General features: G+C 37.8%; 1 protein-coding gene across 1 annotated transcript in view; it reads left to right on the top strand.

Annotated features, from left to right (window-relative positions):
• Positions 1 to 12,531, top strand: part of LOC123524429 (hydroxysteroid dehydrogenase-like protein 2) — a 41,805-nt gene extending 29,274 nt beyond the window's left edge. The window contains exons 7-8 of the mRNA XM_045302632.2: positions 3,454 to 3,663; positions 12,179 to 12,531. Of these exons, the coding sequence (XP_045158567.1) occupies positions 3,454 to 3,663; positions 12,179 to 12,420 (452 nt within the window). The 3' untranslated portion in view covers positions 12,421 to 12,531. The remainder of the gene's footprint in view (positions 1 to 3,453; positions 3,664 to 12,178) is intronic.
• Positions 12,532 to 14,833: the final 2,302 nt, after the last annotated feature.

A 14,833-nucleotide genomic window follows, 5' to 3' on the forward strand; every position in this document is an offset into this window, starting at 1 on the left:
AAAATATTCTTGTAAGAAACAGCAGGTCCAATTTTAAAATGATTTTACTCAAAAATTTTCTTGGGTGACCATTTACGAAGATTACGCTACCCCCCCCCCCCCCCCACTGCAACACGCATATACACAGCACCTGCCTGTATATATGTAGTAGAAACTTTTAACTGTTCAAGCAAGCAGCTTAACAGGTGAGCTATAAAAGGCCATCATGGCCCTTTTGTATTTTTTAAATGTCCCTTTTAACACAAAAATTTTGTGAGTGTTGCCTGTAAGCAGGTTTCCTAGAAACTAATTGACTGAATGCTTTGAAACTCATCACAAGTCTTTGGCATCATGGGTGACCTCATATGGTAGGTTTCATAACTCTGGCTTACATTTTGACAAGATTATGCCCCTTCTTGGGCCCTGCTAAATGCTTTCCGACTCGTAAACGTTTTGCATCCATTTTAAGCCAGGTTCTTTATCTGTAACTTACAGTTTACAAAAGAATGTCCATTTTTCAAATGTAGGTAAAGCTTTTGTATTTTAGCTAGTGTTGTATGGAAGAGTTTCAAATGGTTGAGCACACTCTTATTTATTGTAGGTATTCATTTGATTGTTTTAGTGACAAGGCTTTGGAATGGTTGAGCATTGCTGTCCATCAACAGCTCTTGTTTCTGATGCACCTTTGAAAGCGGAGGGGAATGTTTTTGTAATCATTTAGTGTTAGCAGTTTATCTCATTTCATTTGTATCTACTTTTGATCGACACAAGTGCTACACACAGACTTGTTTAACTGCATGATATTGGAGTCATACTCGTCCATCCGTCAGTTGATTCCTCCATCCGTCAATCATGTCTGCTGCATATCTCCTTGACTGCATGGAAGATTTTCATAAAAATAGCATCAATTGTTTGCCTTACAAAGGCGGCATACAGAACATACAACCCTGGTCACTAGGACCAAGGTCAAGGTCACTCTTGCAGTTTAAAAGTCAAATAGCATAACTTTGCTTCTGCTCAATATCTCCTTAACCCATTGGAAGATTTTCATAGAATGAGCATCATTCAATTGTTAGTCTCATCAATACAATATGCTGAGAGCACTATTAGGCAAGGTGCTGCATACATAACCCAGGTCGCTAGGTTCATGGTTAAGGTCACACTTGTAGGGCAGATATCTGAATTGCGTGCCCACTCCATGTTTTCTAAATTGCTTGGAAAATTTTCATAAAGCTAACATCAGTTGCTCACCTCACTAAGTCAATATGCTGCATGCACAACCCCAGTAACTTTTTCTAAGGTCAAGGTTGCACTTGGAGATCAAAGGTGAAATAGCTTAACTTTGTGTGTACTTCATATCTTCTTAGCACTGGGAAGACTTTTGGAAAACTAGCATTAGTTTCTTAGCCTCATCAAGATGATGTATACAGTACACAACTTGGATAACTATGTCGAAGGTCAAAGGTCTGATAACTTAATTTCATGTTCGCTCTGTACCGTCTAAACCACTCGGAAGATTTTCATAAAGCTAGCATCAATTATTTACCACATCAAGATGACATGCATAGTGTAGGACTCAGACGGCTAGATCAAAGGTCAAGGTCACATTTGGGAGGTCAAAGGTTAAATAGCTTAACTTCATGTCTGCTCCGTATTTTCTTAACCACTTGAAAGATTATCATAAATCTAGCATCAATTGTTAACCTAATCAAGACAAAGTGCTAAGCACATGACCATGGCCACTACGTTTAAGGTCAGAGTAACACTTAAGAGATCTAATAAACCACTGGACAGATTTTCATAAATTTAGAATCAGTTATTTACCTCATCAAGATGACTTGCAGAGTGTACATCCCAGGTCACTAGGTATGAGGTCAAGGTCACACTTGAAGGTCAAAGGTAATGGTCAAAGCATTTGAATTTTTATGCCCGCCTTCGAAGAAGGAGGGGTATATTGTTTTGCAGATGTCTGTCGGTCTGTCGGTCGGTATGTAGACCAATCCGTTTCCGGATGATATCTCAAGAACGCTTGGGCCTAGGATCATGAAAGTTGATAGGAAGGTTGGTCATCACTAGCAGATGGCCCCTATTGATTTTGTGATCTGTATTTCAAAGGTCAAGGTCACAGTGACCCTGAACAGTTAAACGATTTCCGGATGATAACTCAAGAACGCTTGGGCCTAGGATCATGAAAGTTGATACGGAGGTTGGTCATCACCAGCAGATGGCCCCTATTGATTTTGAGATCAGTAGGTCAAAGGTCAAGGTCACAGTGAACCTGAACAGTAAAACGGTTTCCAGGCAGTAACTCAAGAACGCTTGGGCCTAGGATCAGGAAAATTGATAGGGAGATTGGTCATGACCAGCAGATGATCCCTATTGATTTTGAGGTCATTAGGTCAAAGTTCAAGGTCACATTGGCCAGGAACAGTTAAATGGTTTCTGGACAATAACTTGAGAATGCTTGGGCCAAGGGTCATGAAAGATGATAGAGAGGTTAATTATGACCAGCAGATAACCTCTGTTGATTTTGAGGTCAGTAGGTCAAAGGTCAAGGTTATAGTGACTCGGAACATTTAAACCGTTTCTAGACAATTACTTCAGAACGCTTGGGCCAAGGGTCATGAAAGATGATAGAGAGGTTCATCATGACCAGCAGATGACCCCTATTGATTTTGAGGTCAGTAGGTCAAAGGTCAAGGTTATAGTGACTCGGAACATTTAAACCGTTTCTAGACAATTACTTCAGACACTTGGGCCAAGGGTCATGAAAGATGATAGAGAGGTTCATCATGACCAGCAGATGACCCCTATTGATTTTGAGGTCAGTAGGTCAAAGGTCAAGGTTATAGTGACTGGGAACATTTAAACCGTTTCTAGACAATTACTTCAGAACGCTTGGGCCAAGGGTCATGAAAGATGATAGAGAGGTTCATCATGACCAGCAGATGACCCCTATTGATTTTGAGGTCAGTAGGTCAGAGGTCAAGGTTATAGTGACTCGGAACATTTAAACCGTTTTCAGACAATTACTTGAGAACTTGCTTTGGCTTAAGATCATGAAACTTGATAGGGAGGTTGGTCATGACCAGAAGATGACCCCTATAGATTTTGAGTTCAGTAGGTCAAAAGGTCAAGGTCACATTGAACCAGAACAGTTAAACTCTTTCTGGATGATACCTTGAGAACGCTTGGGCCTAGGATCACGAAAACTTAATAGGGAGGTTGATCATGACCAGCAGATGACCCCTGTTGACTTTGAGGTCATTAGGTCAAAGGTCAAGGTCACATTGAACCAGAACTGTAGAACTTTTGATTACAGTGAGCAAATAATTTCTATTCCTTGTGCAATTACTGAATGCATCAAGGGGGGCATTTCGTGTTTGACGAGCTCTTGTTCAGTATCAGGGTGGCATCTGAGGGTATTAAACACCTGTTAGTGATAGCTCTAGTTTAAAATTGCCCATGTTTCAGGTAAACCATTGTTGCCAGATTTCTTTCTGGAGGAAGATCCAGAATATCTACGACAGAAGATAGTAGAACAAGGAGGAAAACCAGCTTTTGGAGAATCCAGCAAGGAAGCACAGGGTGGGGAAACATTTCAGGTGTTCAAGCAGTTGGAAGATATGATGACTGATGATTTGGTGAAGAGTGTAGGAGGTGTCTTCAAATTTGATTTAAAAGGTAATTTAACATGATAGCAATATTATGAAATATGGAGTTTCTAAAGCAATATGGTTTAATATGATGATTTTATCTCTCAGTATGTGGGGAGATTAATTGTATTTGTCTTGTCTGTCTACCTCTCTCTCTGTCTTAAAAATTTGTTCAGACTACTTCGTAACACCACAGAACCTACTGGTTTGATTTCCATCAAGCTTTGTAAAAGACTAGCAGCGCTTAGGTAATTGTCAATTTCTTGTTAGCTCACCTGTCACATAGTGACAAGGTGAGCTTTTGTGATCATGCAGCGTCCGTCGTCCGTCCGTCCGTCCATGCATCCGTAAACTTTTGCCTGCAGGGCCCTCTCTACATTTTGGGGGATTGGGGCAGGGGCCCTTGGAGGGGGGAATTTCGCGTTGTTTTCAAAGGAGGGGGTAATTCATTCTGGAGATATGACATCTGATCATAACCCCTTAAATTAAGGTCAGTTGAGTATTACAGATATCAAACTAATGTGAATATATAAGAAATATTGTACAGAACATAATCTATTGAAAACAGGCAAGTTTTATTTTCTTTTATTAAATCAGTTAGGTGACATCCAATCGAGGTTCACATGTCGTCATTAACGGAAGCACTAGCAGTATCCACGGACATTGTCTCAGCAGCAGCTGGAGCAGGGCTTCCCTTCATCGTATCTACCTTATTGTGCATGTCTGGCCCTGATGAAACAGCGGTGTCCGTGACAGTAGTTTGTTTTTTGAGAGCATGCTGCTTAAAAAGCAAATCTATTTTTGCGCATTTCGCCCCAGGTACATCCGTGATCTTTTTACTGTATGATGTGCATTATGCAACATTTTTTTTCAAAGGGTAGTAACTTTGCATACACGCATCCGGGGAAATGAAAAACAAGCGTAATATACGGATCAGTAAAACCAGGGGTTCCACTAGACCTGAAAACCCGAGAGTCCCGGGACCCTTGGGTCCAAATTTTGAAGGGTCCTTTTTCAAAATACAAGAGTCCTGCCCCAACACATCGATACAATTGACTATATTTTCTTATAAAGTAATACTAGGTAATTAATAGCTACTACAACCAAGAACATGTTACAGCATAATAACAATTTCTGTTTCAGGTCATATAATCCCATATTGTAAATAAATTTTTATCAAAATTCATTTTCAGGTTTTTCTTCAATATTTTTGTTTGTTAGATCTAGCAGAAAAGTGCTAAAACACTCTGTAAAAATGTATCCAAAAACGTAATATCCGGATACTGGTACACTTTTGGAATGTCGTCTGAAATGTTGTTTTTTGCCAGTTACTTGGTCCACTAAGGTAAACCAGAGATAGTTCCTCAAATAATGATGCTACTTTTCATTAAAAATTGCATTGAAAGTTTTTTTAGTGAATTTTGGAAAAACTGCGTATGTCATCGGGTGTAATTAGAATCGTGAATGGACATTCTAAACTTATTTTTACTTTCCAAATTCATTTACATTTGTGGATTTTCTCGTTGAAGTTAAGGTACAATCATTAAACAATGATCTAATTTAAAGTTTGCATGAAGAAATCTTGCAGGACACTTTTCACGTGCTCGGTATTCAGCTGGTCGCTTAATTACGATAATTTAATAATTGGCGCCTTTTTTGACAGTATGCAGGCTCAATACGGGTAACGCTTTATCAATTAATGTTAACACTTCATTGATTCTCATTACCTATGTGCACTCGCCGTGACGTAACTTGCTGATAAAGAAAAATCAGCGTGGCATGTCCACAGGATAAAGGGTGGGAATTTAGCAGAAGATCAAAGGCAGGAGGGCATGACCGCAAGTGTTTATTTTGAATACACGTGTTTATCGTGGACATAGTTTTACTTTAGGAAATGACTGATTATCAAAGGAAAATGTCTCCGGGTCCCGAGTGACGCACAGGCAATTATCATGCCGGGTCCTTTGAGCATCTTTTGAAAATCTCCCGGACCCGGGCTCCTAAGACTATCGGGTATCGATTTTTTCTTGATTCTTTTTTTTCGAGGAGGAATTTTTCTGTACTTGGGGGGAAAAAAACATACTATTTCGAGGGGGGAATGGGGCCGAATTTCGGCCCCAAAAATCGGCAAACGAGAGCCCTGGCCTGTGACCACTCTAGAGGTCACATTTTTTGTGGGATCTTTATGAAAGTTGGTCAGAATGTTCATCTTGATGATATCTAGGTCAAGTTCGAAACTGGGTCGCGTGCCTTCAAAAACTAGGTCAGTAGGTTTAAAAATAGAAAAACCTTGTGACCTCTCTAGAGGCCATATATTTCACAAGATCTTCATGAAAATTGGTCAGAACGTTCACCTTGATGATTTCTAGGTCAAGTTTGAAACTGGGTCACGTGCCATCAAAAACCAGGGCAGTAGGTCAAATAATAGAAAAACCTTGTGACCTCTCTAAAGGCCATATTTTTCATGGGATATGTATGAAAGTTGGTCTGAATGTTCATCTTGATGATATCTAGGTCAAGTTCGAAAATGGGTCACATGACATCAAAACTAGGTCAGTAAGTAAAATAATAGGAAAACCTTGTGACCTCTCTAAAGGCCATATTTTTCATGGGATCTGTATGAAAGTTGGTCTGAATGTTCATCTTAATGATATCTAGGTCAAGTACAAAACAGGGTCATGTGTGGTCAAAAACTAGGTCAGTAGGTCTAAAAATAGAAAAACCTTGTGACCTCTCTAGAGGCCGTACTTGTGAATGGATCTCCACAAAAATTGGTCTGAATGTTCATATTGATGATATCTAGGTCAAGTTTGAAAGTGGGTCACGTGCCATCTTAAAGTAGGTCAGTAGGTCAAATAATGAAAAAACGTTGTGACCTCTCTAGAGGCCATATTTTTCATGGGATCTGTATGAAAATTGATCTGAATGTTTATCTTGATGATATATAGGTCAAGTTTGAAACTGGGTCAGCTGCGATCAAAAACTAGGTCAGTAGGTCTTGAAATAGAAAAACCTTGTGACCTCTCTAGAGGCCATACCCTTGAGTGGATCTTCATGAAAATTGGTCAGAATGTTCACCTTGATGATATCTAGATCAAGTTTGAAACTAGGTCACGTGCCTTAAAAAACTAGGTCAGTAGGTCAAATAATAAAAAAACCTTGTGACCTCTCTAGAGGTCATACTTTTCATGGGATCTGTATGAAAGTTGGTCTGAGTGTTCATCTTGATGATATCTAGGTCAAGTTTGAAACTGGGTCAACTACGGTCAAGAACTAGGTCAGTAGGTCTAAAATTATTAAAATCTTTTGACCTCTCTAGAGGCCATATCTTACAATGGATCTTCATGAAAATTGGTCTGAATGTTCACCTTGATGATATCTAGGTCAGTTTCAAAACAGGGTCATGTGCCATCAAAAACTAGGTCAGTAGGTCTAAAAATAGAAAAACCTTGTGACCTCTCTAGAGGCCATATTTTTCATGAGATCTTCATGAAAATTAGTGAAAATGTTCACCTTGATGATATCTAGGTAAAGTTCAAAACAGGGTCACGTACCTTCGAAAACTAGGTCAATAGGTCAAATAATAGAAAAACTTTGTGACCTCTCTAGAGACCATATTTTTCAATGGAGCTTCATGAAAATTGGTCAGAATTTTTATCTTGATAATATCTAGGTCAAGTTCAAAACTGGGTCACATGAGCTCAAAAACTAGGTCACTATGTCAAATAATAGAAAAAAACGACGTCATACTCAAAACTGGTCATGTGGGAAGAGGTGAGCGATTCAGGACCATCATGGTCCTCTTGTTTTTAGCTCACCTGAGCCAAAGGCTCATGGTGAGCTTTTGTGACCGCTCAATGTCCGGCGTCCGTTGTGCGTTGTCCGTCGGTGAACATTTCCTAAAAAAATCTTCTTGAAAACCACTTGGCAGAATTACACCAAACTTCACAGGAATGATCCTTGGGTGGCCCCCTTTCAAAATTGTTCAAAGAATTTAATTCCATGCAGAACTCTGGTTGCCATGGCAACCGAAAGGAAAAACTTTAAAAATCTTCTTGTCCAAAACCACAGGGCCTAGGGCTTTGATACCTGGTTTGTAGCATCATCTAGTGGTCTTCTACCAGAATTATTCAAATTATCCCCCTCGGGTCAAATATGGCCCCGCCCCGGGGGTCAGATGGTTTATATAGACTTATATAGGGAAAATTTTGAAAATCTTCTTGTACAAAACCACACAGCCTAGGGCTTTGATATTTGGTATGTAGCATCATCTAGTGGTCTTCTACCAAGATTTTTCAAATTATCCCCCTAGGGTCAAATATGGCCCCGCCCCGGGGGTCACGTGGTTTATATAGACTTATATAGGGAAAACTTTGAAAACCTTCTTGTACAAAACCACATGTCCTAGGGCTTTGATATTTGGTATGTAGCATTATCTAGTGGTCCTCTACCAAGATTGTTCAAATTATCCCCCTAGGGTCAAATATGGCCCCGCCCCGGGGGTCCCAAGTTTTACATAGACTAGGCCCTACTACGACCTAGGCTTTTGATATTTGGTATGATGAATTGTCTAGAAGTCATCTACCAAAATTGTTCAAATTATGCCCCTGGGGTTAAAAGAGGCCCCGCCCTGGGGTCACTTAGTTATTATGTGAGTTATATAGGAAAAAATACTTCATCTCATCCTATTTCCAAGACTGTTTAATTATAATTACCTGATGACCCCAAGTAATATGATGTCACTTGACTGTGACCTTGACCTACTGACCTACTTTCTTGTTTTCTAAGATACAGCCTTGAAATTTTGATGACATACACAGTTTTGCACACAAATCGTAAAACTGAATTTCATTGACCATGAATTTGACCTACTGGCTTTCTTAATATTTTATCATCAGTTTGACATTTGAAACATGTAGCTCATATTACTCAGGTGAGCGATCCAGGGTCATCATGACCCTCTTGTTAAATTTTAATTTATCAGACCAATTCATAAAACAAAAAATGTGAAATATCTTGTCAGAAAAAGAAGAGAAAAAAAAAATTTGAGTAAAAGAACTAGGCTGGAAAACACAATACATGATCACCTACCAGCATGAAATTGTTACCTCCAAGACCTGATTATCACCATGGAAATCAGTCTATATATAGCACATGTCACTAGAATGTTTGGGCATGCTGATCAGTGTTTTATTTTCCTTTGACTGGGGCCAACTATTATGTTTATTAGAGCAGCAGTATAAGCTAATTTATGTGCTTTGCAAAGGCAGTTGTTTTAATAGTATGATATGCTGAAAGTGAGAGGGATTTATCTTATAATTACTTGATTTGTTAAAAATTAACTCAACACTTTTCTCAGAATCTGATCAACACTGTCGACAAAATAAAAACTGATGTTTCGTTTTAACTACAATGATTTTGTAAACATGCTTGGAGATAACAGAAAGTTATTAAAACTCAATGTCCGATTGGCTATATAAAAATGATGCCCTGTTTTTGACTAGTTTTGATGGGAGCTATTCTACTCACTCAAGTGTCATCCCACCTCGGGTTAAAGTTTTTCCTGCAAGTTCATATCTCAGTGACCATTGCGAAATTTCACACAAGGCTTCCTAGTCATCAAACTTATTGAAATACCCAAGTTAGACAACTGTTACTTGAATAAAATGGACTTAAAAAATTGTTTTTGTGCAATTAACATTAAAGCTGTATCACAGTAAGAACTATATGTATCAGATTGAAACTACCAAAATTACCGAGTTAGATAACTCTTAGTTAAATTTAATTTAAATTATGGACTGTTAGCTCACCATGATAAACATCACAAGAGTTGTTGCTGTACCCCAAGCATCAACCTTGTTAACCTTTAGCCTGCTATATTTCTAAGATGGACTGGTCTGTCATTCAATTTGGTCAGTACCACTTATTATCAAGGATGGGGACAAATAATGGAAAATCGGCCGAATATTCGAATGTGTAAATCAAATTCAAATATTTGTAAATTAGTGTATTGTTTGTTTTTTGTCAAAATAGGTATCTTTAATTTTGAGCAATCTAAGTATGCTAATTATGCAGAATAAAATCGTTTGTTCTGTTGTGTTTGTTTATGGCATGTCGAAAATTGTCCAGTTAACAAGAAAATTGTAATGCATAATCGGCAGAGGCCACCGTTACGGATTAACAGTTTGCAACAGGCGTAAATGTGATGCGTGTCAAAAATTGACCAATTAACAAGAAATTGCAATGCATGATTGGCAGGGGTCATTGTTACGGATTAACAGTTTGCAGCAGGCATATATGTGATGCCTTGCTTTTTATCTTTTGTTCATTTTAATTGGCGCCTGTTTTATGTAACAAATTTTAAAAGTTGTTTGTATATTTTTTGATAAAATACGTAGTTACCATCGTACGTTTATGATTGTGATAAGTTGACATGTTGATTTATGCATGTACTTTGTAAATGAAATTATCAGTGTTTTTTTTTTCCCGTATCTTAACTGAAAAAAAACAGCCCTTGCCATTTTATCCAACAGTCCATGTGTACTACAATGATTCACATTTTTAACAACGGAATATATTGTGTATATGCCAATCACTTAATAAGTATTTAAAGCTACCATTAAACAAGCCAAATATTCGAATATTTTCGATTATGGCAAATTGAATATTCGAATATTGATTTCAGTATTCGTTCTCATCCCTACTTATTATTGAAAGGGACGTGCAGACTGATCTTGGTCTGCACTGGTCCCAAAGGCTGAATCAGCAGGCTCAAGGTTATTTATTCTCAGCAAGCTCATTTCTTGATTATTACTCATCACAACCAAATGAAACTTAATTCATTAGGATTTCACTCAGCCAGACCAGAGTTATGACCTTAGACATAGTCAAACATATGTGTAAAAAGGCATAAATGATTGTGTCTTATGTACATCAAAAACCTATTAGAAATAAGTCAGTTTGTGGCTTTGAGTGGGATTTTGCTCAGCTATACCAGAGTAATGGCCCTTGACTTACTGAAAAATATGCATTAAGGGTCTGAAAGTTTGTGTCAAACGTAAAGTCAAACCTGTATTAAGCAGCTAGCCAAGGGAATGACATAAACCTGGCTGCTTTAGGCAGATGACTGCTTAAGACAATTTTAAATTAAAATAGAAAGTCAGTTTTGAAAGTAAGCTGACTGACTACAAGAGGAAAGTGGCTGCTTAATGCAGGTGGCTGCATTGAAGGTTCAGCTGTTTCTGAAAAAGTATTTGACCTAGAGTCATGAAACATTATAGGATTATTATAGTGGTGTTGGAGACATATTGATTTACTCCGCTGTGTGTGTCCGTCCGTCCGTCCGTCCGTCACAAATCGTCACAAATAAGTCCTCGGCCAAGTTCAATATCCAATAAGTCCAAATCGGCCCAGGCACTTCGGAATTATGGCCCTTGGATTACCTAAAATACTGATGCTAGTGATACAGGTCTTGTTGCATGGTTGACTCAGATACATAATGGAGAAGAAATGCCAATCTAGATGATTAGGCAGTTATGGGAGACATGTGCTTTTCTCAAAAGCAGCTCTAGTTATATAGCATATGAAGTTTGTCACCTGGTTGTCTGTTTGTGATTTCACTCAACCAGACCAGAGTTATTGTCCTTGACTTAGTTAAAAATACATGTAAAGTGTTCAAAAGTTTATGATGGATATATCTTTAAAAAAAAATTTCTTAGAGTCATAAAACCTTGTACAGTGACAGGAAGGTGGGGGACCAGTGCCCTATGGACACACATCTAGTTACTAATAATTTTGTCATAGTGTAATATGTTTAGTTAATATCTTATGTAAATGTTTGCATTAAATGAGAAATGGCTTTTAGTAACTGCAGTCAAAAGTTTTACAATAAAAGTATAGTGTTTGCTCTTGGATAATTAAAAGTATAGTTTTTGTCCATCCAAGGTCATTTCTCTTTAATAGTTATTCACATTGAGATGACATTTGTTGTGGTTGTTTGTATTCAGTCATAGCTGTATACCTGCAAAAGTTGTGAAAATGTACTCAATTTTGACTAGAGTTACTGCCCCTGATTTGCTTTTTAAAGCGATCACTCTGCCATATCATAAACACCTACAATTGAGTGTTCACACTATACATATATTTTATCAGAAATAAGAATGTTATTGCTGATTTCCAAATATCACTGCTATATCAGTTTCATTATTGATGTTAGGCTGAAATATGTGTGATAAAAGGGGTTCATCCATGTGTGAATATTTCAGCTAAACCAATCAAGTTGCTTGAATTAATAGAAATTAGAATTATCTGAGGTTAAAAACTAGGTCGTTAGGTTGAATCAAAGTTTATTGTTAACACTTTAGAAGACACATATTCTATCTGATCTGCATGAAACCAGGAATTTAAGTAAAGTTTGAGCATTAAGCATGTTTATGAGGGACTGGAGAGCAATGGTACTTAGGCTAACAACTACTTTACATGTTTATGTTATAATCTTTTGTGTTATATCAACGGGTTATTGTGAACATTTTAAATCTTTTTAGGTGCTGAAGAGGGTGTTTGGTTTTTAGACCTAAAGAATGGATCTGGGTCAGTAGGTCAAGGGGAGCCACCTTCAGATCCTGGCTGCACAATGATCTTGGACAGTGGCGACTTTTGTAAAATGTTTGGTGGGAAGTTGAAACCAACTAGTGCGTTTATGATGGGGAAGTTGAAAATCAAGGGTGACATGGCTCTAGCAATGAAATTAGAGAAATTAATGGGAAAGATGAGATCTAATTTGTAATTGGCAACAAGCTTGTTCCTGCTGACATTCTCACTAGACCAGATGATCAAAATTTAATGATCAATATGATATAATTGTTAGATATTTTGGAAAATAAATATTTATAACTGATATAGTCTAGAATTGACTTTTGATATTTAGAATTTTAAGGACCCGCTGGAAGAAAACAGTCAGTCCATTTGCCAGCAGACTAATTGATTTCTGATCAATTAAATGAGAAATACTTGGACTTTAAGCTGCCCAACTTAATTAATGGATTGCCAGCAGCATAGTGGGAATGTTAACTACCATAGGGCAATGCAAGTTTTAGTTGGATTTCTTGAGGAAGTCTACTTTTATGGCCCTTGGTACTTATATGTAGTACAAAATCCATTTTCTGTCCATCCAGTCGTACATCAGACATGGTTTAATTAACACATAATCAAGCCCTCGAGTGGTTTGTTGTCTAATTTATCAAGGTTCAGAGTTCAGATGCGCAGGATTGAATGACGAGGGCGTTAGCCAAAGTGGTGAAATAACTAAGCGTCATAACGATGAACTGTGTAAATAGGTGATAAACTACAAAAAGCCTTTGATTGTTATCATTCTTACATATTCATTCATGCTGGGTTTCATTTATTTGAGTAGAAATGAACTGGACATCATGCAGCAATTGACATCATAAGGCTCTTTAAATGGTCCGCGTATCAACCGTTGTTTATCGCAGAATATATAGAGCTTGACTTTCTTCTTTGTTTAACAAGCAATCAAATTGAGCTAAGTTAGAATGGATTTTAATAATACATGGAAGAAATGTTAGATGCACTAGGGAAAAGTGGCCCTGCAAGTTTCATACAGATAGCTTAAGGAAAGTAAGATTTATGGCCCATTGTACTTTTATGTATGTATTATATAAATAGTGCTTTTATTCCATATTTTGCCTGTTGGAATTTATATCTCAGACATGGTCCGAAGGATTTCAATAAAACATCCTGATAATCTGAATTGTAGTTGGGAAATGTTGCCCTGCAAGATGCAGTGAAATGGCTTCAGGAACACACGAGTTATGGCCCTTAGTACTTACATAATGCTTACTATATAAAGCATTTCTTAATTAAATTTAAATTTAATGTCTCTTTAAGGTCCATTTTTAGCTCACCTGTCAAAAAGTGACAAGGTGAGCTTTTGTGATTGCGTGGCGTCTGTCGTGTGTGCGTGCGTCCGTCCGTCCGTAAACTTTTGCTTGTGACCACGCTAGAGGTCACATTTTTCATGGGATCTTTATCAAAGTTGGTCAGAATGTTTATCTTGATGATATCTAGGTCAAGTTCGAAACTGGGTCAAGTGCGGTCCAAACCTAGGTCAGTAGGTCTAAAAATAGAAAAACCTTGTGACCTCTCTAGAGGCCATATTTTTCACAAGATCTTCATGAAAATTGGTCACGTGCCCTCAATAACTAGGTCAGTAGGTCAAATGATACAAAAACCTTGTGACCTCTCTAGAGGCCATATTTTTCATGGGATCTGTATGAAAGTTGGTCTGAATGTTCATCTTGGTGATATCTAGGTCAAGTTTGAAACTAGGTCAACTGTGATCAAAAACTAGATCAGTAGGTCTAAAAATAGAAAAACCTCGTGACCTCTCTAGAGGCCATACTTTCGAATGGATCTTCATGAAAATTGGTCAGAATGTTCACCTTGATGATATCTAGGTCAAGTACAAAACTGGGTCATGTGCCATCAATAACTAGGTCAGTAGGTCAAATAATAAAAAGACCTTGTGACCTCTCTAGAGGCCATATTTTTCATGGGATCTGTATGAAAGTTGGTCTGAATGTTCATTTTGATAATATCTAGGTCAAGTTTGAAACTGGGTCAACTGCGGTCAAAAACTAGGTCAGTAGGTCTAAAAATAGGAAAACCTTGTGACCTCTCTAGAGGCCATACTTTTGAATGGATCTTCATGAAAATTGGTCAGAATTTTTATCTTGATGATATCTATGTCAGGTTCAAAACTGGGTCACATGAGCTCAATAACTAGATCACTATGTCAAATAATAGAAAAAACGACATCATACTCCGTTCAAAACTGGGTCATGTGGGGACAGGTGAGCAATTCAGGACCATCATGGTCCTCTTGTTTGCTTTGGGATATTGTGACCAATCTTTGTACATGTAAAGCTTTCTTGGAAACATGTGCAGTATACGTTCTGGTCAAGGTTAAGGTAGCTGTTATTAAAAATAGAAAATTGGTTCTGATCAGTAACTTCAATAATAGGTATTGTGTCCAATACTGAAATTTAGCAAGCTTGCATGGCGCCTGTGGTTTTGGGTTGCTGAGGTCAATGTCAAAATCATTATTACTAAAAATAGAAAAGTAGTTTTCACACCTTCAGTCAGGAATGAGGTAAGCAGACCAAACCTGGTAAATAGGT

Source organism: Mercenaria mercenaria, chromosome 3, assembly GCF_021730395.1.
Source record: "Mercenaria mercenaria strain notata chromosome 3, MADL_Memer_1, whole genome shotgun sequence".
Classification (NCBI taxonomy): Eukaryota; Metazoa; Mollusca; class Bivalvia; order Venerida; family Veneridae; genus Mercenaria; species Mercenaria mercenaria.